Raw genomic sequence first — 23,013 nt, forward strand, 5'->3', positions numbered from 1 at the left:
TTCTTACTGAAGTTGTAGATTCATGTGGCCAGATGGAACAAATATACAAGAAGGTTCCTCTTGTGAACGTCCAGCCGTAGCTACCCATTCTACTTTTCATGTTATATAATGAATCTTAAATGGCAAATACAGCCCCTGAGAGAAGAAACAAAAATTTGAGATTCTTCTGTTTCAGAACATCCCCATCAGGTTGCTGAGGTAGGCTATTTCTTGTTTATTCTCTCATTTTTATTCATGAATCTCATTGTTAGCTGCACAATGATTCATTTTCTTGTTAAAGTTAAAAGGTGTTCATTCTCAGTAAATATGTTGCATGGCAAGGCAGGGATGTCTTGCTATGAATCCACAGCAGTGTGGATTCAAACCATCTGTGGCTGAGGAGGGCCTGTATGCACGGATGCAAATTTTGAATGCCGGTCACTGTACAGTTTAGGCAAAAAAATAACCACTATCACTGTTAACTGTAATTAAACATTTATCTGGATTCCATGTTAGCTGACAATATCAACTGAGTGTTTGTGTTCTGCCTTGCTCTCCTCTGTACTGTTTCTGGAAATGATGGTGCTGGGATTCTGCTCATCTCTCTAGACCCAACAAGTTTCTCAGTGAGAAATTCTGCTTTAGGAGGTGAGAAATCACCGACTTTCAAAATAGAGAAGTAAAGACACCAATGGTATTTAGGTATCTTCAGGAATTGTGTGGTTTATCAAAGCAGGCAATATGAGTGATTACCTTCTAGGTGTCTGTCTGCCTAGGGTTGTAACCTAGGCACCTGACCTCATTATTAATGTATTAGTTAAAACTTTCAGATAATTTATATTTTTCTCCCCCCATTGTAAAATGTGAAAACTTTGTAGGCAAAGAAGTCAGACCTGCCTTTTAAACTAGAGGAACTAAACCACTCATGGGATACTCAAAACATAGCTTAAGTTCTGGTAAGTGTAGTAAAACAAAATGTCTCGCTGGTTCTTATTTTGCCTGTCAGAAATGAATCACAAACTTTGGAGGAGGAAAATAGAATTTAAGTCTGAAAACTTTGTTCTTAACCTTTTTTCCCTTTTCATGTTGCTGGGAGTGGAAAATTAGGAACATGTCAGAATGTACTCAGCAGATTGTGAAATAATGGTGATTTACTGTGGTTTCTGCCACAGTGCTCCTGTTAAGAGGATTCGTATGTTATGTCTTGCTAATCTTGATTTCCTATTATATCACCAATAAAAATGATGTTCTGGCTAATGTCAGTTTCCGGGAGTGCTAGCTGTAAATTAACTTACAGAAGAGATGATGGGAAGCTTTGCCGAATTGCTCTTCTGAATTTGAATTATAAATAAATAGATCCATTAGTAATAATTGAATCAATTTTTTGAATATTAATTGCTTCCTTAGCATGTGAGGATAACAAATCCATGTCCATCTATAAAAATCACCAGGTGATCCTAATTCTGTTCCATAATTTTTCAGCAGTGAGCAAATTATTTTTAATTTACAATATAAGTTCTTAGAGAAATAGTAGATGTTACAAAGCATTTTATACTTTTGTAATACTTTTCATGACCATGATATTTTTCTGCTTGTTGAAATTTTAATTACCACAACATTTGATATTATTTCAGGGAAATATATTGTAAGGGGAGTCCAGTTCTTCCCCAGCATGAAAAACTTCAGACTGTAGTTTTGCAAAATGTTTTTCTTGTGGTTTAGCCTTCATTTTCCATGAAAATTGTCCATTTGTCTGTTCCAGGTATGAAGTAAAACAGGTTTTAAAAAAAGGCAAACCATTTCCATGCTTTCATAAATATCTAATTTTTTTTAGTCCTTTCAAAGCTGGGAAAATCACTAATGCAATCCATAAGTTTACCATTTTTAAAAAGCAGGTTAAAAATTAAAAATGTGAGATTGTGCAAAATATATTCATAAAATTTAGATCCTATGTACTTCATAGTATAGGGCTGACTACAGCATGTGATATTGAAGGAAAAAAGGGAAAGACTGGCACTGCTTTTCACAGTTTCTGGCAACATTTCTTTCTGTATTTTATCCTTTGACTTGCTGAGCTACAGTGTCAGTCCAGGCAGGCATTGACCCTTCAGGTGGCTGACTTTTTCACATTCCAAAAATCCATATTTTTATATCCGTGATTTATTTGGTCTATCCCGTGCTGTTGTAAGATACTGCAGCTTTTCAAAAAAAGGTCGTACGTTCTTCTGTGGCTTCTGCATCACTACAACTGATTCAGTAACTAAGACATTGTTGTAAAAAAATTATTGGAAAAAGTGAGGCCGTGTATCACATGTAAGATGAGGAAAAAAGACTTCTGTAGGGTGTTCACCTCTGTATATGTATACCTTTGGTAGGAGATGGCCCAGTCTAGCCCAGGAAGTGGTTCACTTTTGAAATGTCCAAAACAAATCTCCACTCAACTCTCCCGTCAATTACTAGCTATAAAGAAATACCTCTGAGAAGTTAATGAACTCACTGGTATATTCATCAATGTCTAATTGGTAGAGATGGTGTCAAAAATCCCTTAAAATTCTTCATTTCTCTGCAGCTGGACAAAGCTGCCAAGACAACATCTTATGTCTCATGAATACACAAGTATGTGTGCATGCATGCGCACATGCACAAAAGTTTTGTTCAGTACTTCACTTCGATTAATAAAACAAACCCCGACCCTAAAAGAAACAGCTGATCAAACCCAACTTCTCTGTTTCATAGCAAATGAAACAAACAATGTGCGTATGCACAGAATGTGCTAACAGTTAGTCAGATTTATTGACAAGCCTTTCCTTTTTGTAAGCTGTTACATTTTCTTCAAAGAAAATTCTTAGAGGAGAAAACCGGACAGAACACAGCTGAGTTTGGTATCAACATAGGGCCAGGAAGGGGTCGCCTTGCAGATGATCTGTTGTCTTGCACAACTGATTTCTAACATTAGGTTCTCACCAATGAGCACCTATCATTACTTTTCTTTTCCAAGTGCAATTTGTGAATGGGTGCTGTACAGGAATATATTTTTTAACAGAATTCTGAACAATCTGGTTTATCTTTGGTGGAAAATGCCTGTTAAATACATAAGGAACCTAACGGTGCATTCTTACAGTCTCTCTTTCTTCCCAACAGTTCTCTTTCTGAAAGTGCTGTCAAAATCCAGCACTTCTTTCTGTTACCACTTTTGTGTTCAAAGCCATTTTCTAATTTGATTTCCTAGTTAGATATCTTGGACTTCTATTGATGATTTTATTTATTTATTTATTACCGTAAAATGTTTTCATTTACTTGCATGTGTGGGTGTGTTTGGGGGGATGTGCTGTGTGTGCAGTGCTCTTTTTTTTGTTTGTTTGTTTAAATTCTGGCCCCTGGAGTGCTTTTCTAGAGGTAAAGTCATTCTGATTCCAGGAATAAACTACATGTCTTCCCTAGTTTGATTCCCATCTTTATGTTGTCATAAAGGCAAAGTGTGATAGTACCGTCTCTCAATTGTAAAGTTGGGTTCTACCGGTAACATTGCCAAAAAGTTGTTATGGCGTGCTAAATTTTGATAGAATTGTCAAAACACACCTTCAGAGTCCCAAGAACTCAGGAAAAGAAGTAACCATTTGAATGGGAATGGGAAGCTACGTGATCTCCTCCACTCACCTCTTTTCCTGAAACATATTTCATACTTGGTACTGAACTCAGCATCCTTATGTGATTCCAGATTTCTCTTGCTCATGTATTTTTATTCCATTACCCTATTCAGTTTTGCAAAACAGTTATCTGAAGATATGCCAATATCATATTCCAGTATTGCTACCTTAGTGTCTCCATCAGCGAGCATTCTGGGAAGAGGTACTTGGACCAGTACCTTGAATGATAATCTGTTCGTGTTTACTAAGGGCTGACATTACATTCTGCCTGACTTTAAGCAGAGAAAATATTTGACATGGATTCTAAAATCTAGCATATATTGGAGAAGGATACTGAATACACTCGTTAATTTTGACTCTGAATCTGTTACCCTAGTTCAGTCATTTTTTGCTGCGTTTTCTTCCCACTTGTTTAGAGTTGTAATCAGACTTACTCTGGATGACTCATTGTGGATTTATGGCTGGTTTGCTGTAGAAATAAATAAAAATACCTGGAAGAGGAATGCATCTTTGCCTATGTCTCATGCTGTAATTAGCAAAATATTTCTTTTCGGTCTGCATTGAATTATTATTATATTAATGATTCCATCACTTTTCTGCTTTGTTGGTAATATGATGTATATATTTTGTACAGCTGAATATATTGTTAAGAAGGAAATAAAACTGAAAAAGTCACTGCTTAGACTGTATTTGATCATCCTTAGCACCACAGAGTCATGTGTCAAAACTGTAACTAGTGATCGGCTTGATTCTTGTTTCCTGGGTATGTGGTTAGTCAGTCTTGTGTTAATATCATCTGACAGCTCAACTAGAGGTGTGGTTAAAAGTTTACTTTTGATCTCGAAGAACAGAAGAAACATAACTTACCTTTCATAAAATACGTATACAAATATATATTTTATAAGCAAATGTGAAAAACAAGGGGAAAAATATTTCTGAAATATAACTGAAGACAAGACAGTAATATGCTAAAGTGAAGATGAACACAGGAGAACTGAATTGAAGTTGTTTGTAGCTTTCTTCCTTGATTTTGCGATTTAGGATTTTCAGTAGTGTCTCTTTAAGCTAGGCTTTGGTGTTTAATTTATTAGGGTGGGTTGTTTGTTTTGTTTTTTTACCAATGGATGCTTTTCCTCTTCTCTGGGTTAGTGTGCTTATGGACCAGGACATCACCATTTATGTCTTATTGAATTACCACGCAATGTAGCTTAGTAGATGTTATTATTTTGTGGTAGGAATGACAAGAAATGGATTGAGTAGAAGTACAGTATTTTTATTAGCATCCTGGCTTACAGCTTTTAAGAAGATCTTGTATGTGGGAGATGTGGCAGCCAACATCTGAATGAACTAAAGTTCCAAACTCCTGATCAAATGTCATTTGCCTTTCTGACTTCTTTTTCATTACTTCTTAGCTTACGTTTTTATTGTGATTTCAGAAACGTGGTAGCTTCTGAGCTATAAAAATCACAAACCTAATTCTGTTTAGAAGTGACGTGACTGAAATGGAGAACTGTAGACAACAGAATCCAATTCAAAATTGTTTCCTTTGGGAATTCATTGCTCAGAATGACATAATGGGTACACAGACTTTCTAAAAGTACTAAGCAAAATCTAATATTAAAGAAATGTTTTCAGCTACAGTAAAAACCAGCAGCCTTTGATGGCCTTTCTTACAAATGTTGACCAAGAGAGAGTTGGATAGGGTACTTAGTATTTTTATAAATAAAAACCAGCAGTATTGTATGAGAATATGCAGAAGTATATGTTTCACGAAGATCCATTTCCCTTGGTAAGGAATTGTGCGCAGCCTCGTTTTGCATTATCATTGAGCGTGCTGCATTTTATCCTGGTGAAAATCAGTGCCTTTCAGTCCAACATGCTGCATAAGCAGCAGGCCAACCCCCCCTCCATGTACTTACTGGGTTTTGTGTGTGGTGTGTTTCTTTTCTTAATTGCATGTTTCTAGATAATTGTTAACAATTTTCTAAAATTATTTTTAGCTTTAGATCCGGCTAAAGATCCATGTTTAAAGATGAAATGTAGTCGCCATAAGGTCTGTGTTGCGCAGGATCAACAAACTGCTGTTTGCATTAGTCACCGAAGGCTTACGCACAGGTAAATACTTTAAAAGTTAATCCTATAGACTTTTTTTATAGTGTTCGTGACTGACTGTAAACGATAGATAGATACAGTATAATTAGTTTAGTTATTTAACAACATATGAGCACAGTAGGAGTGGATTTTAGAAGTAATTATGTATGCATAATTTGATTAGCATGTTTAATATTTGATTTTTTTATAGGCTGGTAAACTAGAGGGTGTACATATTTAGATATCACAAGCTGCTGATACAGATATATTTAAGGAAATACCAACTGCACCAGTCCCATATGAATTTACCAGTTGTGATAATTTCCTGCTGCTGTACATAACTTTGACTTCATCACTTACATAAAGCTAGAGAACTCAAAACTGCCTGTTGAAGTGTAGGTAACGGCCTGTTATAGTGTAAGTTTGGGGGTTTTTTCCTTCTTTTTTCTCTTATTCTATGCATTCTAATTTTTCTTTGCATTCTGGATTGGTTAAATATAAGGAGCAAATATATGATAAAGTTATTCCAGAATCCAAATGTAGATGATTTTTATTCTTATCTTTTTTTGGGATAACAGTTCCAGATGCTCTATTTATGTAGATCTTAGAGTGGTAAAATATTAATGTACTTCTGTGGCTTTATCTGGGGCAGAAAGTGAATATGTAGGGGGCTGAACCATACACTTAGTTGAGTCATGAGATTGTTGTTTGCTCAGGGGATAGAGTCAAGTTTCATATTTGACTTGGGATTATTCTTTTTTTTTTTTTTTTCACTTCATTGTGAGAAACAGAGCTTAGTAGAAAGGCTAAACTTCAATAACATGATTGAAATAAGTGTGTGTTGAAGTCCTTTGCTCAGTAGGGGCTGAAAAGAGCTAAGGAAAATAGAGACTTTCTTGTCTGATATAAGAGGATCATTTCAAGCTTTTCAGAGAGGCAGTACAGTTTTATGAATGATACAAGGAATGTTATTCTGAGTGTCTAGTTATGTTTAAATATGCCCATCTGTAGCTTTTCAAACAAGCAAGATAGTACATAGCGAAAGGAAAAGTATAAGCTATCCTCAATTTGCAGCTGCAGTTAATTAACAAAAAACCTCTACATTATTTGTAGAGCTATACTGTTTATATCAAACAATCTCAGTGTAGAGCTAGACATTTTGGTTTGATGAAGTATTATATAAGGTGCAAGAACTATTGTCAGACAAAGCTAGGTAGGCTAATTTCAACAGCATGTGAACTGTCAGGGGAATATGTCAGTGTCAACTGTGAAAAGACAACACAATCATTTGAAATTTCTGAGAGATTACACACATCATTGAAATCAGTTGAAAAATGACATCTGCAAGTTAAGTATACATGCAGCAGGTAAGGACTGAAAACTTTTTTAGACTAGTTGAAGCTGCGTAGAGTGGTTGAATTAATAAATGTATTGACATCTGCCTTCATACCTGTATTATTCTTCCCACGCTCCCTGGCCCTTTTTTAGGAAGGTAATATTTTAAGGGACAAAGCTTGTCTGAATATAATAAAATCTCATAACAGGAAACTTCATAATCGCAGCAACTTGATGATTGTAATAAGCACTGCAAGTCTAGTCTTGTAGGCTAGAGGAAGCAATTTTCTACCTACCTGTCCTGAGCCAGGACAGGGATTTCCCAAGCTTAGATCTCCCTGTTCCCCCAGATTACCAGGTTCAAGGACAAATCAGTTGCTTTGTGCTTTCTTTCTAAAGAAGTTTTCTTCATGCAGTCTCTGACCTTTCTGTAGTATGATGGGAGAAGAGTATGAATAGCATATTCACAAGCAGTCCGTGTCTGCTAGTCTCTTTACCTCTATTAATTTCTTTAGCCCAAGATTTTATTCCTTCACTGATATGTACAATTTGCATATTTATTTTCAACAGAGCCCTCTATTTTTCCAAGTTCCCAAAAGACTAGTCCACTCATTTATAAGTCTTGGTAAAAAATTAGATAAGAAAGGTTATATTATTAACTGTCAGGTTATATTATCTACCTGTATCCATTTCTAATGTATCAGTTGTGTGTATTCAACCTGTTGGGGATAAATCTTTACAAAATTTCATCCTAATAATTTTCCCTTTCTATTGTGTGTGCGTATGCACGTGATATTATTCAAAGATTTGATAATTTGAATAGTTTGGTTTTTTTAATTTTTTTTAAGAAAAGGCAGTTGGGGATGTCTTCTGGAAAAATAGTTGAGACCTTTTTCATGGATTACTGAAAACTCTTTGTAAAGAACTTGCCCATAGATGTCCATTTGGACATATTTGCTGTGTAGATCCATAGATGTTCCAGAGATTATTCCCAAGACTCTTGCACAGGAAAAGTAGTTTTAAGCATGTGAACTGATGCAGTGGCAAAGACTATCTTCAAGAGACAGTCAGGGAAGAGGACACTCTGCATACCTCCAAGATAAATAGAAGGTTTATGGGCACCTTTGAGCTACCCCAGGGAAAGAAGCCTGAAATACAGTGTTATAGCTGAATAGATTGTTCTGGAGTATCATCACTTCAGATGAATTCCGGAGTGAAATTCTCAGACTTACAGTTAAATTCTCTGTTGTTAGAAGCAGCATTTCCAAGCAGCCCTATTACCTTGTTCATAAAAATCTGTATATAAGTTCTGTCACTCTTTGAGGTAATAGCATAGACAGAGAGGTTGCTAATCAGTGAAGTCTGATAATTGTATCAAATGGAGAAATTACATTAATAATTTCTTTTGTTGTTTTGTTAGAAATTGACTTGCAGAAAAAAACACTTAGGCATGGACATTCTTTTATTCAGTCCATCCTGTCCCTGGTGTTCTTATCTATACAGTACAATTTCCAGACTGTTGTAGCCCTGTATGGATTACTGAGGGTACCTCAAGACCACACAATGAAGCATGTGATTGGTGGATATCCCAGCCATCTGCAAGGCTATTAGTGACATGATATGACATGGTCCAACAGGATTAGTTAACATGACAGTACACTCTACTGATGTGATGATTCTACCTGTGCTTTCAGAAGTATTAAAATTTGTATTAGCTCAGGGATCTCAGCATTGTGCTCTTGCTGCAGCGTGCTTGCCTTTGCGTGATTTCAAAACCAGCTACTGCATCTCGCAGTCCTTTTCATGGTGGTGTGGATCAGGCAAGCCTATGGTTTTGCTATTTCTTCAGTTTCCATGACAGCAGAGATCATGGTTTCCCCTCAGTCTTGAGGTACTGCACACAGGGCTTGTTTCCTTTTCTGGGAGACTGCCAAGATGGCAAGCCCTCTTCTAGCATGCTTCTACAGTTGCCACAGCATCCTAATGCAAGAGCTTCCTTTTATGTACTGTCCTGGAAAGACTGAATAATATTTGACAAAAAGGTGAAATAAGTGTTGTAGATCATTGGTCATGAGAGTAGTTTGGAGTATTAGAGCTTTAGAAAGTATGGAGGCATGGTTAGAGGTGCCAGATTTTTGTTGCTAGCAGGTAATTGCATTTGCACCTCTGCTGGCTGTAACTGTGTTGGGACCTGTGTTCTGTGTGCTGTGTTCTTAGCTGTGTCCTGTGAAAGAAAGAGGAAGTACTTCTAAGAGGGGAAAACATGCAGGATATATATTACTGTTACTTATCCAAGTACTTTCAGGTGGACTGCTGTGAGATGGGAGTAGCTGCCTGCAGTAGGATGCATGATAGACAAATAATTCAAAGTCTGCTGTAAAATAGAATTTTTCATTGATTCTTTTAAACTCTGGAGATTGACATTAACTTTTCCTTTTGCCTAAATGGCATTTTACCATTTCTTTGTGCTTTCCAATTTATCTTTATTGGTTAAGTGATAGGCTTTATGGGGAAAAAAAGCCCTGTAAAGTGTCCATACCTTCAATAATGAAATGCTTTGGAGTATACCTCTTTCAGTCACAAGAATAACTTGTAGAATATCAGAATACAATATTGCCAATACAGTCATACCGTGATGTGAATATTATGGTGACAAGCAGGATATTCATCATACTAATAGAAATCTGTCTGCTCAGTTTTCAGTCACTTCACTTTCAGGAGATTTAGTTGTTTGAATCTGTGATACTGAGAATCTCTGGGAGCTATGAGTTCACCCCTGTGAGCCTGGGGAAGAGGAAAAAAGTTATGTGAATGTTCAGCCAGAAGAGAATTGGACAGGAAATAAAAAGGGATGAGTCAAAAGAGGAGGGCTGTAGGTGGTAATGGATATTTCAGAATACCTGCAATGGAATGTGTGCTCTTTGTATATGCAGAGCAGCAGGTGGTAAAGATAAATCCTTAAATCTTCACATACTTGCGGTTGTCACTTTGAGCAAAGAAAGAAAGAATTGTGGTGATACCATAACATGTAGGCACTCATTATGGCCATGGAAGGCTGGTAGATAAACAGGCTCAGAAAAGTTGAACAGCTAGTCCAGCAACAAGTGATCATAGATTTGCAGGTCCTGATAAATAGTTTGTTAACTTGATCTTAGATTTGAAACAGACAGTTATAATATGAAGTGACAAACATGTAAATTGCTCTAAGAATAACATCCTGTGAATCATAGGCTACTGTATGAAACTAAGGTGAAGTTCTAAGCAAGCAAGTTAGCTGCAGGTAAAGAGCAGAACTCCAGAAAGCTTGAAAGAAATGGGGCAGGGTTGCCACCCAGCAGAGAATTTTAATGTAAGCATAACAGTAAACATGGGATAGTGCCTATAGTTTCAATTGGATTACTTTTACTGAAATTCTTTTTTGGTACTGGTTGGTTGTCAAAGCAAAAATATTTTAGCTTAATGCTTAAAGATGAAAGAAAGGCGAGGGGGAAGCATCTACCTATTTAAGATGTTTCTCTTTGCTTTTATCTCAAACCAACTGCAGGAGACAATTCACAAAGGAGGTTAATTCAGTTGAGACCCAGTCATTACACAGTCCATTCCAAGATTCGTCCGCTTACTGCAAGAAACTGGTGAAGTGATGACTTGCTCAGTAACATTTAGAAATGTTTTGTGTATAAGCTCTGGAAATGAGGAAATTGCCAGACAGTTTTGGGCTGAGTAAATCCGAGTGTCTTTGAAATATTAGAACCTACTGACTAACCTTGTACTGATTGATCCTAGCGGAATCTGATAAAACAGTCTCTTTTTCTTCTTCCATAAGTAAAAGAAATGTACTGCTTAAAATTGATTGGATACATTAAATCAATCAATGCTTGGACGCATTAAATTAATCAATGCATTAAATGCATGTGCAATTTTTCTAGATAAATGTAGATCTGTCTCTTTTTATGAATCCCCACCATACATTTATGCCCCCTGCCCCCATTGTGAAGGTCCTGCTATGCTTTTTATGGGTTTGTTTATGTAAAATGTGCAGATCAACACAACAGTTTCCTGCTATGGGAGAAATAGACTGCACTTGTCTCTGCCATGTTATATCCATGGCATGTTAAGATGGAATTGAGAGGTTGAAAGACTGACAGCTATTACTTGTGTAAGGACCTTGAACTTTCTTTTTCTTTCTATTGGATTTCTCACCCTCTCCAATCATTTATTCTTATGTTTCAGAGTAGGAAACAATAGTAACACAATTCAGGTATTCTAGATCTAGTTTGTATTTCACGTATTAGGTGTAGGAAATCTCTAGGGAATTACTTAGAAATAAGGGATCATTCCTTCTGTAGCACATCTTTTTATTTATGATTTATTTACTTTCTCTTTGCAGATTATGCCTTACAGTAATTTACAGTCCCTTCTTTCTCTTGTTTTTGTACTGGTTTTTTTTTTCTTCTTTATGGTAGCAGCCTATACCTATGTCATTCTAATAACATAGGGAAGGTATTCATAAGAGGAATAGAATTGCCTTGTCATAGAGGTGCGCAGCTTTTTGGATCTTCTTTATGAGTAACTGGTTCCCAATAAATATTAACTAGGCAATAGATCCTGATGATACTAGCAATTCTAAAAAAATTAAACCATTTTGTTAAAGTAAAGGTTAAAGTAGGAGCAGTGACTTAATCACAGTAAAAGCATTTCAGTTACAGATCGTGATTTACCTGGAAAATGACAAGAATTCACTAGTCATGGATAGAGAGTCATAACAAGTAAGCATTTAACTAAGTTAAAACAAATAAACAAAAAATTATAATTGCTGTTTTTGTATTAGAGCTCCACAAGGCAGGTTCCAGAGAAGTGTGCAGACTGGACCTCTATAAAATGTGAAGCTGGGTAGCAGGTGAGCAGTATAGAGGGCCTAATGATACAGAATTCACTGTTTTAAGAATTAAGGAATAAGTGATGGGTGCTATCCCGGTCAAATGCTGTTTCTTAAGAGTTATATGAAATGAAGTTAGGTTTAGTGAGAATTATTCCCTGCCCCCAAGCTTGTGTGGAGTAGGACCTGAATTTAGGGATTAACAAAAATTTTCTAGTATTTCTGCCTGTGAGTGCAGTCTGCAAGTTACCACGATTTCACTATTAAAGCATGTTAAAGAGCGTCTCTTTTTTATAGACTCACAGAAACTGATAATGGTAAAATGTTATATCACTTAATCTAATTTACGAAGGGTAGAGGGATAGTTTGCTAGATTTCGTGCTAGCACTTAATCTTATTACAACTTCCTTTAGGCTTTTGAGTTAAATGACATTTCCAAGTGCTGATTTAGTTCAAATCATTGGTCATCTAGTCCATTATCTTGCCTTGGACTCTTGCCCTCTTACAGTGTTTTTGAAGAATGTGGAAAACCAGTCTAAATACTTTTTTATATGAGCTGGATTATCAGAAGTTCTTCCCTGGGTGTGGTCACCTTAATACTATAACATAAGGAAAATGTTCCATCTCAGCTTTGAAGTGATGAGTGTTGGGCCCCGAAGCATGAGATGGGCTAACCTTTTCCTGGTATGGATGGTGTGACAGAAGTCCAGAGTAAATTTCAAGTGCTGCAGAACTGTAACACTGATTCCACTGCGAAAGCAAACTGAAACCTCTTCTGTTTGTGTGCTATGGTACTGCATGGTTGAGATTATGTCCCCAGGCATAAAAAGTGACCAAGTCCAAGTACATGAGAGGCCCATTTGATAAGAAAAATGCACACGCATACATACATGCACACATGTGCCTACATACATGCACATACATACCTGTAAATAAATATGTACACATGTATATGTATTTTTTTTCTGTTCATACCATACAGACTCATGTATCCCGGATTTCCAAAATATCATACTTTGGAATTTGAGATATTTTACTATCACTCTCATTTTGCAATAAAAGAAAGAAGGTTTTCAATTTGGATTTGCTGCCACTAAGTTTCTGATTTAAAAAAAAAAAAAAAAAAAAAAAAAAGCGAAGCAAAAGTTGTAATTGCAAATCTGTACTTCTGTTATGTAGTTGGAGCAGTTTTGAAAGCGAGTCTGTTAGAACTGATATGGAAGATGCTCTGTATGATTAGAATCAAATAGAGCCTTGCTGTCATTTGATTAGAAAAAAGAAGAAGAAGCAGAGAAGAAGGAGCAGTACAGCTTTGTAGCTTTTCTGTATCTTTAGGTGCTGCACCGTCTTATTATGATTTCAAAAGAAGACTTCCAAAAAACTGAAGCAAAACAAAGGATTTGCTTTGGGCAGATTGTTTGAAAGTTGCAAACACCACTATTTAGGATGTCATCATTTCACATTATAATGCTGCTGAAGAAGGCCAGCTGGTGCAGTTAAGTCCCTTATTGGAAATTTTAGTCTGATTCATTACTGTGATTTGTAGTAGTACACAGAAACACTTAATCATTCTTATGCTCCAAGCTCTATTGAATCTACTGAAGGCTTTCTGGTTCTTTGCATAATTTGTGCTGCCAGTCTGCCAGCTTGGCAGTGTTTCAAGCTTGTTGCATTATCTGTATGTGTTTGCACAGGAAGTGATGCTGCACGTAGGCTGAATTTACAGTAATTCTTTTGTAATAGGCTAATGAGCCACACTACTTCATTCACAATACTAACATTATATAGCTTTGATTAGTCCAATTATTGTGTAACTATGCCATTGTGATCATACTTACACTCTACAAAGTACTGAAAAGGAAATTTGCTTAGCCATATTTTAATTGAACTTGTTGAGAAAATAATTTGGACTTTTATGTGCTTAAGAGAGGTGAAAATGTGAATATTTTGGAGATTTTTATATGCTATGCAATTGATTAAAGGAGAAAAGTGAAGCTTGTTTTTTACTAACTGTTTCATTGCATTGGGAAGGAAAAAAGGTGACTAACACTGTGCCTCATAGGTTTCGCGCATATGTTGTGAGGGCCTATTCTTTCCTTGGTGTGTATGTGTTTCTTCCATTCATTTTGGTGGGAGTTATGGATAAACAGCTAGGGGAAAAGAGGATCCTCTAATGGAATTTGTTCTCTCTAATTTCTGCTAACACTAATGGAAGATACATATGTAGATTGGAAGAACGGATATTGCAGTACCAATGTTGTTCATAATCAGTCTTACTATTTATTAAGGTTGTAACTTAGACATTCAATATCTGTACTTTTTGCAACCAAACCTCAAAACTCAAAAATTGCTGTCCTTAAGAAAAAAAAAATACCACCCCCCTTGTGCCTGTAGAAACCTAAAATAGAAATTTTTTAGTTTTTACTGTATTTTTTTCATATGTAATATATGTTTAGCAGGAGATCAAAGAAAACTTGAAATAAAGGAGACCTAAACAGAACTTCCCTATTCTGTTTATTAGCAGAACAGATATTTCCCACTATACTTTTCCCATTCAAAAATCCATGATACACCTATTTTTAAGGAAAATATGGAGTCCTACTCTAGACTAATGCAGATAGACTTCAATTAATTTAGTAAGTCCTAGGCCTACTCATGTTTTACCTGTTCCAGTAATCTTGTTCAGATTCTCAGTGGCCTGTAGGAGTGAGAGGGTGCACTGGATCATCAGTTGGCATGATGAGTTTTTCAGTGATCATGAGTGTCCTACTTTCCACTTCTGCAATGAGATTATAAATTAGGATTGGGATTCTTTTTGCAGGAACATGGATCCCAGCTTTCTGTATTTCTTTGTCTTGCTAACAGTGGTTGAAGGCACACTCAGTTGTACCACCTCCTAAAAGGCAGTAAGTTAGGACACTTGGGTGCAAAAACTAGAACACAGGAAAGAATTAGGAAATGTGATGTCTGATCTAGGAAAGCTTTGCTGTTAGAGACTACAGCTTTTAACTAACCCTGGGGGATGTTAATGTTCTGTTAATAAAAAATGGTTTGTGAGCTTTTGTTGTTGTTTTACAATGGTCTTTTCCCTCGCAGTATTCCTGAGAATCTACTATGTATAAAGATTGCCTTTTTGTTAACAAAATTAAGAATAAAGATGAAGACGGTGCTTATAAATGATTTCTTTGTCCTTAACTATAAAGTTGTGATTGTAGTCCATAACAATAAAATTAATTGTGGACTATTAGGTAAACATTGAAATAATACAAAATAATAAGAGTAAAATCTTCAAATATTCCTTTATCAGAAAAATTATGCAAAATTAATTCAGGAACAGTTCAATACCTCTTCTTACAAATGCCTGTCTAAAGTAAAGCTTCCTGTTTGTTTTTGTAGTGCTTTAAAAATTAGCTGTCAGCATCAGTTTTCAGTGTACTTTATTAGAATACATTATCAATTGTAAAATAGCTGATGCAAACATGTGTAATCAATTAGTGCTTACTTTGGGATTTGTTGGTGGGTTGTGTTTGGCTTTTTTGTCTTTCAGTGTTACTGAAATACTCTAACGCTGGGTAATGGAGCAGAATAAAACTTCAGGATGCTTGTATGTGAGCGGTTCTTTTACAGGTTTTAAAATTTTCATGTGGATCTGGATCTGATTATAATTAGGTGCTTTTATTACTAGCTAGCGTCAATTCTAATGCATTTCATTTTATGTGAAGGTCTTGCTTCATAAGTTGTGTTTATAGGCTCGGAATACATATGTTGTTATGCTTACGTACCAATGGTGAGAGAACTGTTAAGGGTGTGAAATTGAGTAGGACTACTGTTCAGGGAACAGAAATCGTTCTACTCTTTGCCATTTGTGTAAAACAATACTTTTAAGATTTTCAGTAGTGAAAAATACATTAGTTGTAGCAGCTGGAGATATTAGTCATCATAGTATGTGTATACACTGGTACTTTACAGTAAAATGTACTACTGCTTTTGGAAATTAAGTAGTGTACTTAATGACAGCAAAGGCATGTCAGGAGTCACTAAACGTTTGTTTTTGTTACATGGTCAGTTATATAAGGGGGTTTTGTGTCTGTTTGGTAGTATTTTTACATTTCTCTTTCATTTAAAATCAAACACCAAAACCCTTTTCATGTATGCAGACTATCAAAAGTAAGTTCACTTTACAAAACGCTATAGTCTGCTACAAGAGAACAGTAACATTATACTTACAGGCTTTTTCCACAGACTACTGTGTATTCTATATCAGATCCTTATTGCCTAAAAAAAAAAAAACAAACTTTTTTGTCATTTTATGATTTAACCTAAGTATTAGAACACTTAAACCATACAAATCCTTTTCAGGAAAACCCTTGCGCAACTTCTGCATTAGTAGTAGTAATAATAATAATAATAAATTCTTATAATCACAATACAGTTAAGGCTGGATGTATAGCTTCCTCAATCTGTGAGATCCACTACTTTAATTCAGACACTATCCGTACAGTTGTTCCAGGTATGCTTTGGGTTTACTGCACATGTGCAGGTTATCCGTATGATGCATGGCACCTTAGATTCTGTTTCCGGAAATCTCAGAGAAATACTCAAATTCTGTCTAGACAAAACTTTTGGGTGAGGAAAAGAAGACGTTAGACCTGAGGAAACCTGTACTCATGGTAGCTGTCACTCCAGTGTGCTCTGGTTCAATTCCTTTGAGGGATACTTCTTTCAAATACGGACCTTCAATGATATATTTGAACATCCAAGGGCAGGTAAACTTTGGGGGTAAAATTTATATAAGCATTTTATAGTAGTAGGGTGTTCTTTATTGTAGGATTGCAAAAGTGTACAGAATTCAGGCTATATCATAATTTTATAGATTGACAGTTACCTGACGTTGCAGTTATAATAGCAATAACAACTTAAAATATAAACACTTTACCAATAGACACAGACTTGCAATTCCTAGCCTGTTCCATAAAACAATAAAGGAAAAAAAAACCAACGGGGGGGAAAAAGTCTCAATTCTCTCCTCTCTTCAGGACAACTTTTCTCCATTAACTAAAGGAATAGAGAGTAACTGGCCGCTAAGCTATTTCATAACATTTATGGGTCAAGCCATCCAAAGTTATCATCTTAGTGAATATACAATAATCAACACTTAATTTTCTCACTGTGGTTTAAGATGTTTTAATTCTTCAAGCATGACTATGCATGGTGACATCACTTATCTATTCTGCTTTGTAATTATTATTCTTCCTACCTTGACTGTAGATTATTTTGATGCAGACACTAAGTAAAAACTGTTGTAAAATACAACCATTTGAATCTTAGAAATGATGCCTCAGGGAAAGATGTTTCACAGAGGAATATACCTAAATGGGCTTTTTCTTGTCAGAGTTTCATATAAGCAAAAATTTTAAATAGTTAACTTTATTGTAATTCAAGGATTACTTCATTTCTTGGTCCACTAAAGATCTGGGCACATAGTTCTGAAAACATTTGCACGTCTTGAAGAATTAATTCCCCTTGACTTTGCGTTCACCACTTGCACATTAATTTCCAATGAGTGTTTGTAATGCCAAGATTTGTGTACTTGTGAACGTTGATTAGTGCTGAATTTCAGGATCAAAACTTCAAATTATGTTGTAAACTTTTGCTGTTGGTCCTTCCTTTTAAAGAAAACTCCAAACATCATCTCCTCTCCAACACCAAACTCCTTGGCTCACGGGAGAAGCAAGTAAGAGGAAAGATTATCTGAGAGGAGATTTAAGCTGGGGAGTAGAGCAAAAACCATAACGACTACAGGAAACAAATATTTTGAGGATATGAATGATTGATTTTTCATCTTTGGGGCATGCTACTGGAGGCTATAAAAGGTATGAATGCACAGCTAAGATGATCTGGATCAGAATTAAATCCCTTGCTCTTAGAGATCATAAAACAAACTTGCATGTTGCAAAGTAGGATGTGAGGGCTTGCTGTCCCCTTATTCATTATTATAGCCAAAGCTGGGGACCCATATACTTTTGACCCTTCTACCCATAAAATTCTCTTTCATAAGGAACCAACAATAGCAACACTTCTAGGGTTACTTCAGCCCTGTAAGGCTTCTCCTGGAAAACTGAATTTCCTTTTGTATTCTTAGAAGTATACTGACATCATATAACCATTTACCTCAAAGTACAAATGCTGGAGGTTTTATACCTACACTGCAAGACTTTTGTCATGCTCTAATTCACCTCTCCTATCTTCAAATTGTAAAACAAGGTAACTTATGTTAGAATGAATATTGTGTATATGTTCTACTGAGAAGCAAGCACAAAGTGCCATTATGAAGAACTCAGGGAAAAGGTATGCAGATGCAGTAGTTATAAAAGCAAACAAAACATTGAGATTTGTGAAGAATGGTAAAGAGAATAGTCTGTAAATGTTAAATCATTTTATGAGTGAGGTCTCATAGTTTGTGTTAATAGCCCTGTTATCTCTGGCCACCTTGATAAATGACACATAGCAGAAACAGAAACACTGCAGAGCTGTTAAAAATATGATCAATGACCTAGAGAGACTTCTGGATGAAAAAGCACTGAAAAATGAGCACTTAGCTTTAATCTAACTTAATAAGAAAGACTATGACAGGATTTAGTTCTGGAATCGTTGCTTAGTTAGTTTCATTTACCATCTCATAATGAAGGAACAGGGAGAGTACATGAGGCAGCAGATTCAAAACAAATTTTAGGAACCTGTTTAATTTTGACATGACACTACCACCACAGAGCTCTTGGTCAGCATTGTGGTTAAAAGAAAGGTTTAAAAATGTGTGGGGAGAGCTAGAACAGTCCTCTAAGCTAGCATACAGGTAAGACAACTAATTTTTCTGACACGTGGCAAATCTGTTCTTGGCAATAGAGCTCTAAGTTTTGCCTGTCATCACTTTCCTGTTAAGTTTTTAGTACAGCTGCTGTCTAAAAGGAGGTCCTGTATTTGATCAGCAAACTGGTCACTAGTCCAGTTAGATACCACAATTTACTTCCTTACCAAAGCTATTCAGATACCAAAAGATGCAATTATTTATATATGCTTGACCCTATAAAGACTGTGATAAAAACAAAAACTGAGCTAAACTATGACCTATAGAGGGAAAAATACCACTGGAAGAAGTGGCACTGTCTGCTCTTAGGAGTTTTAAAAGCAAAAAAAATCATGCTTTTGTGCAAACAGGTGCTTTCCCAAGCAAATTATGAAATGCTTTTTGTGCCCCACAGTGCGGGCAGAAAATACCTTTTTCCATCTATGTCATCTTGTAATAGATTACTTTTTTCCTTCCCCCGTGTAACCATGAACTCTTTGTCACTCTCACTACATTGCAATTTTGGGACTTCAAAGTTGGATTTGTGGTTGGTCTTTTAAAGCAAAGTATTTGGAAACATGTTCATCTCTGAGGCTGAGTGGCAAATTCGTTGTTTTGCAGAGTCGTGACTTTGAAGATGAAATTAGGCAGCTACATTAGGACAAATGTTGTGTTTTGGTATGCAGAATACCAAGGGTGCCCAGCTGGGGCATCAGCAAGGGCCCCAGTTCTATGAAGATTGAGTCTCTCTCTAGGAGCAACAGAGCAGAGAAAAAGCTGAGGCCTGAAGTATCTTATTTTTCAGTTTTCCTGAGCAGTTCGAAATAATTTTTAAAATATTTAGGGAATTTTCCAAACTCTACATGATGCAGAATAAAGAAGTCAAAGTTTAAACAAAACCCTAAAAGCTGGACCACAACTCTTCGTGTTACCATCATATAAATTTTTATTATTGCTATTTTACCTTTTATAGCATGTTTTGGTTTCTTTAGGATTTTATACCTTGGCATTTTTCTTGTAGTTTTCTTTACTGTTCTCTCTCTTCAAATAACTCTTCTCCATTTTTATGTACTACTTTGCTCTTTCACAGTACTACATGTTTTCACTCAGCATGGCTTAACGTTCATGCACTCATGCCTGAAAACCTGAAATAAGCCCTGGTAAGAGATGTTTTATGGGGGCTTGAATGAAGGAGGGATAGATTATGTATTATCCTGTAGGTACCATTTTATGGAACCCACATTAGAGTGATTAAGGAAGGAAGAAAGAAAAAGGAAGGAGGAGGCTAGACTGACAATGCTTATGTACATTAACAGAAAAAAAAATCAAATTAAAATAGGAAACTTACTGACTTTCATAATGATGGAAGAAGTTATATCTAGCTTTTTGGCTACCAAGTTATTGTGGAATCAAGTTGAGTTTTTTTTTTTTTTTTTAAAGACGTAACAGGGAATATAATGCCAACATACCTAAAAGAACACTTCTGTCATGCTAGACTAAATAACATGACACAACATTACAGTAGTTAGTAAAACTTCTTTTGGCAGTCTTATTGACAATTTGTTTCTCTTTCATATCCTGGCACAGATATTTCATCATAAATATCTCTGTTTTACATTAAATTCTCATCTTTAAAATTATCTGTTTTATTTATATGTGTGAATTAACAGCCAAGGAAACCTCACATTTTTAATCTATTTGATTTTCTTGCCTCAAGCAACAGCACAAGAAATACTTTATATTTTAAAGATAGCTTCATGTATAGATATCAATGAAAATAGCAAGGTTTTGTTTTAAACTGCTTTTTTTTCCAATACAACAATATCCTTACCTGTCTCTGTGGGTTTAATATTTTTGTGACAAAAGCAGACTAATAAGTAAAACCAATTATGAATTAATTTAAATTGGAATTTTTTCAAGCTGTAAAAGTCCACACTAATAGTATATAAAAAAATGCTAAATTATATGAAGGGAATGCTTTTTTCACCCAGTATTAGCCTCACTGTTGATGATCCTTGGATTTGATCAGAGAGGAAAAAGAGTATTATAAATGAAAACTAGCTTTTAGAGAACATCGGTATTGTTGCAAAATAGGATTAAGTTTCAAAGAGTAAGGGCAAACACAAGCAATATGGAGCCAAAATGGAGGCTGCGCAAGTTACTGTTTCTTTTAGTAAGTTTTGCTTTGTTGAATTAGGTTTTATATTAATCAGAGTTTTCCCCTCTTCCCCCGTGAACTTTGTCAACACAGATTTTGATATTTGTTCAGGGAATTTCTGCATATTTGGCAATATGCTGACCACAGCATACAGACCTGTCGCACAGTGAATGTGTAATAGAAATGGTACTATTTGATGCTTTGGGCTTGCCATATACATGCATGAATTTAATTGTGTAGGCAGATTCTGAGATGAATTAGGTATCTGAGATTTAAGGAGAAACACTCCTGACCTAGGGGAAGCTTAGCCTGTCCTCTGTAGTGAGCAAAAGAAAAAAAAGGAAAAAAAAAAAAAAAAAAAAAGGAAAATCTTGAGTTTTTTAAAAATCTAAAAGAATATCAGTAGAATAATTCAGTACAACGCAGCAGATGATTCTCCATGAAGTTTGACACCCACTTTTGCTCAACTGTCATTGTAGTATACACTTGTTGCTATATATTTGTTCTGAGCAGACCTCTACATCAGCTTGTCAGCTTTATCTTCCCACTTTCTGATGTTGTATCAGACATGATTCATAAATTCAGAAGATATCATACCAACAGAAAAGATAATACCAAGTTGAAAACCATTCTGTCTTTTTTGTTTGGTTTTTCTCTTCTTCCCCTCCCTCTGGGGGTGCAAGAAAAGCGATGCTGGTATGTGCTCTTCCATCTATCTAAAGAGCACTTGGAAGATTACAGTGCAATAAGTTAACAGTTGGCTAGATGATCTAAAGGAATTCTGTTTTTCATAGAAATGCCATGGCTGTTAACCAGTGCCAGAATACAGAAGTTTAGTTTTGCGAAGCACTGATACACAGATACACATCATTCTCGTAAAAACTCAGGAGCTGTAAACGGTGTTGTTTGCAGCTTGTGAACGCTCTTCTAACATCTGATTAACAACATCACCTAAAAAATCACAGCCTTTGTCACAAGTCAGTTAATGTAATCACAACAGCAAAACTAGTTCAAGTTAATACTGATTCATTGTTAATTTAAATACCGTATAGAGATTACTTGTAATCCTGAGCACCATTGCATAAGACAATTTTTTGTCCAAGTGTGTGCTATGGCTTAGAATCTATAACTACAGGCATAATATTGTGATGCTTTTGAAATGATTTTAGGAAGATAATGTGTTTTGGCTGTAGAATAAAGGGCAAGTAATGCTAGCACTAGCATTATCAAGACAGCTGGCCCATTTCAAGCCTTATTGCTCCTCAGCACCAGGCAGTAGATAGTATATAAAGAGGCTTCGTTCTGTCTGTTATGTGGTTTTCTTGTTTAGCAGAATTTAGACTAGTATGAGAGTACAGTCCAGTTTAAAGTTGTTTAATTAAAGCAGGTGTCTAGGGTAGGTAGAATTATATTACATAGTACCTGTAATATCGCAGATTAATGTAAAAAAAAGCATTTTTACTGTTTAAGCAAAACACCTGTGGTACTTCTGGAGGTGGGGAGAACAATAAATTAAGAAGTTGAGCTTTCAGGTGGTGGGAACAGCATCAGCTATGCAGAGGAATACACTGATTAATGGACTTAAGTACTGTAGAATGAAAGCCAAAGCAAGGGAGGGAGAAAAAAAGAAAAAAAAAAGTAACACTCACTGTAAAGCTGTGATACAGAGCAAAGAACATTTATTAAAATGGATGGCTGCAAGGGTGTGTGCCATAAGGAGACTCTGAAAGAACCCTGATTCACTTACGCAATTAAGGGATACTCAGGTCCCTGAACATGAATACTTTGGATGTATTCTTTGTAAAAGTGGCTTATTACTCCTTGCAGGCGTAATGAGGAGCTTGGGATTGCTATGTACAATCTGGAGAGGCAGATACTTATGGCTCTCCTTGAATTTTGCAATTTTGGCTCAAAATAGTTCTGTGTTACACATACATCATAAGAAAATAAGCAACTAAGCTTAAAATACACTGCTGTATGTGGTGTTAGAAAACAATTTCAGGTAAATTTTGCCCTCTAAAGAATGGATTATTCTCTGTTCTTCTCCCCACGTCTCAGTTGGTGTGAGAAAAGCCATGATGAT

The 23,013-nt window shown here is 35.9% G+C and overlaps 1 protein-coding gene across 1 annotated transcript in view; it reads left to right on the forward strand.

Annotated features, from left to right (window-relative positions):
• The window catches only part of SPOCK3 (SPARC (osteonectin), cwcv and kazal like domains proteoglycan 3), a 220,730-nt gene that overhangs the window by 94,360 nt on the left and 103,357 nt on the right, over nt 1-23,013 (forward strand). Inside the window, exon 4 of the mRNA XM_087736142.1 lies at nt 5,627-5,741. Within this exon, the coding sequence (XP_087592268.1) occupies nt 5,627-5,741 (115 nt within the window). The remainder of the gene's footprint in view (nt 1-5,626; nt 5,742-23,013) is intronic.

The sequence above is a fragment of the Nipponia nippon genome, unplaced genomic scaffold (genome assembly GCF_047370975.1).
Source record: "Nipponia nippon isolate SJK-2023a ecotype South Korea unplaced genomic scaffold, ASM4737097v1 scaffold_6, whole genome shotgun sequence".
Taxonomy (NCBI): Eukaryota; Metazoa; Chordata; class Aves; order Pelecaniformes; family Threskiornithidae; genus Nipponia; species Nipponia nippon.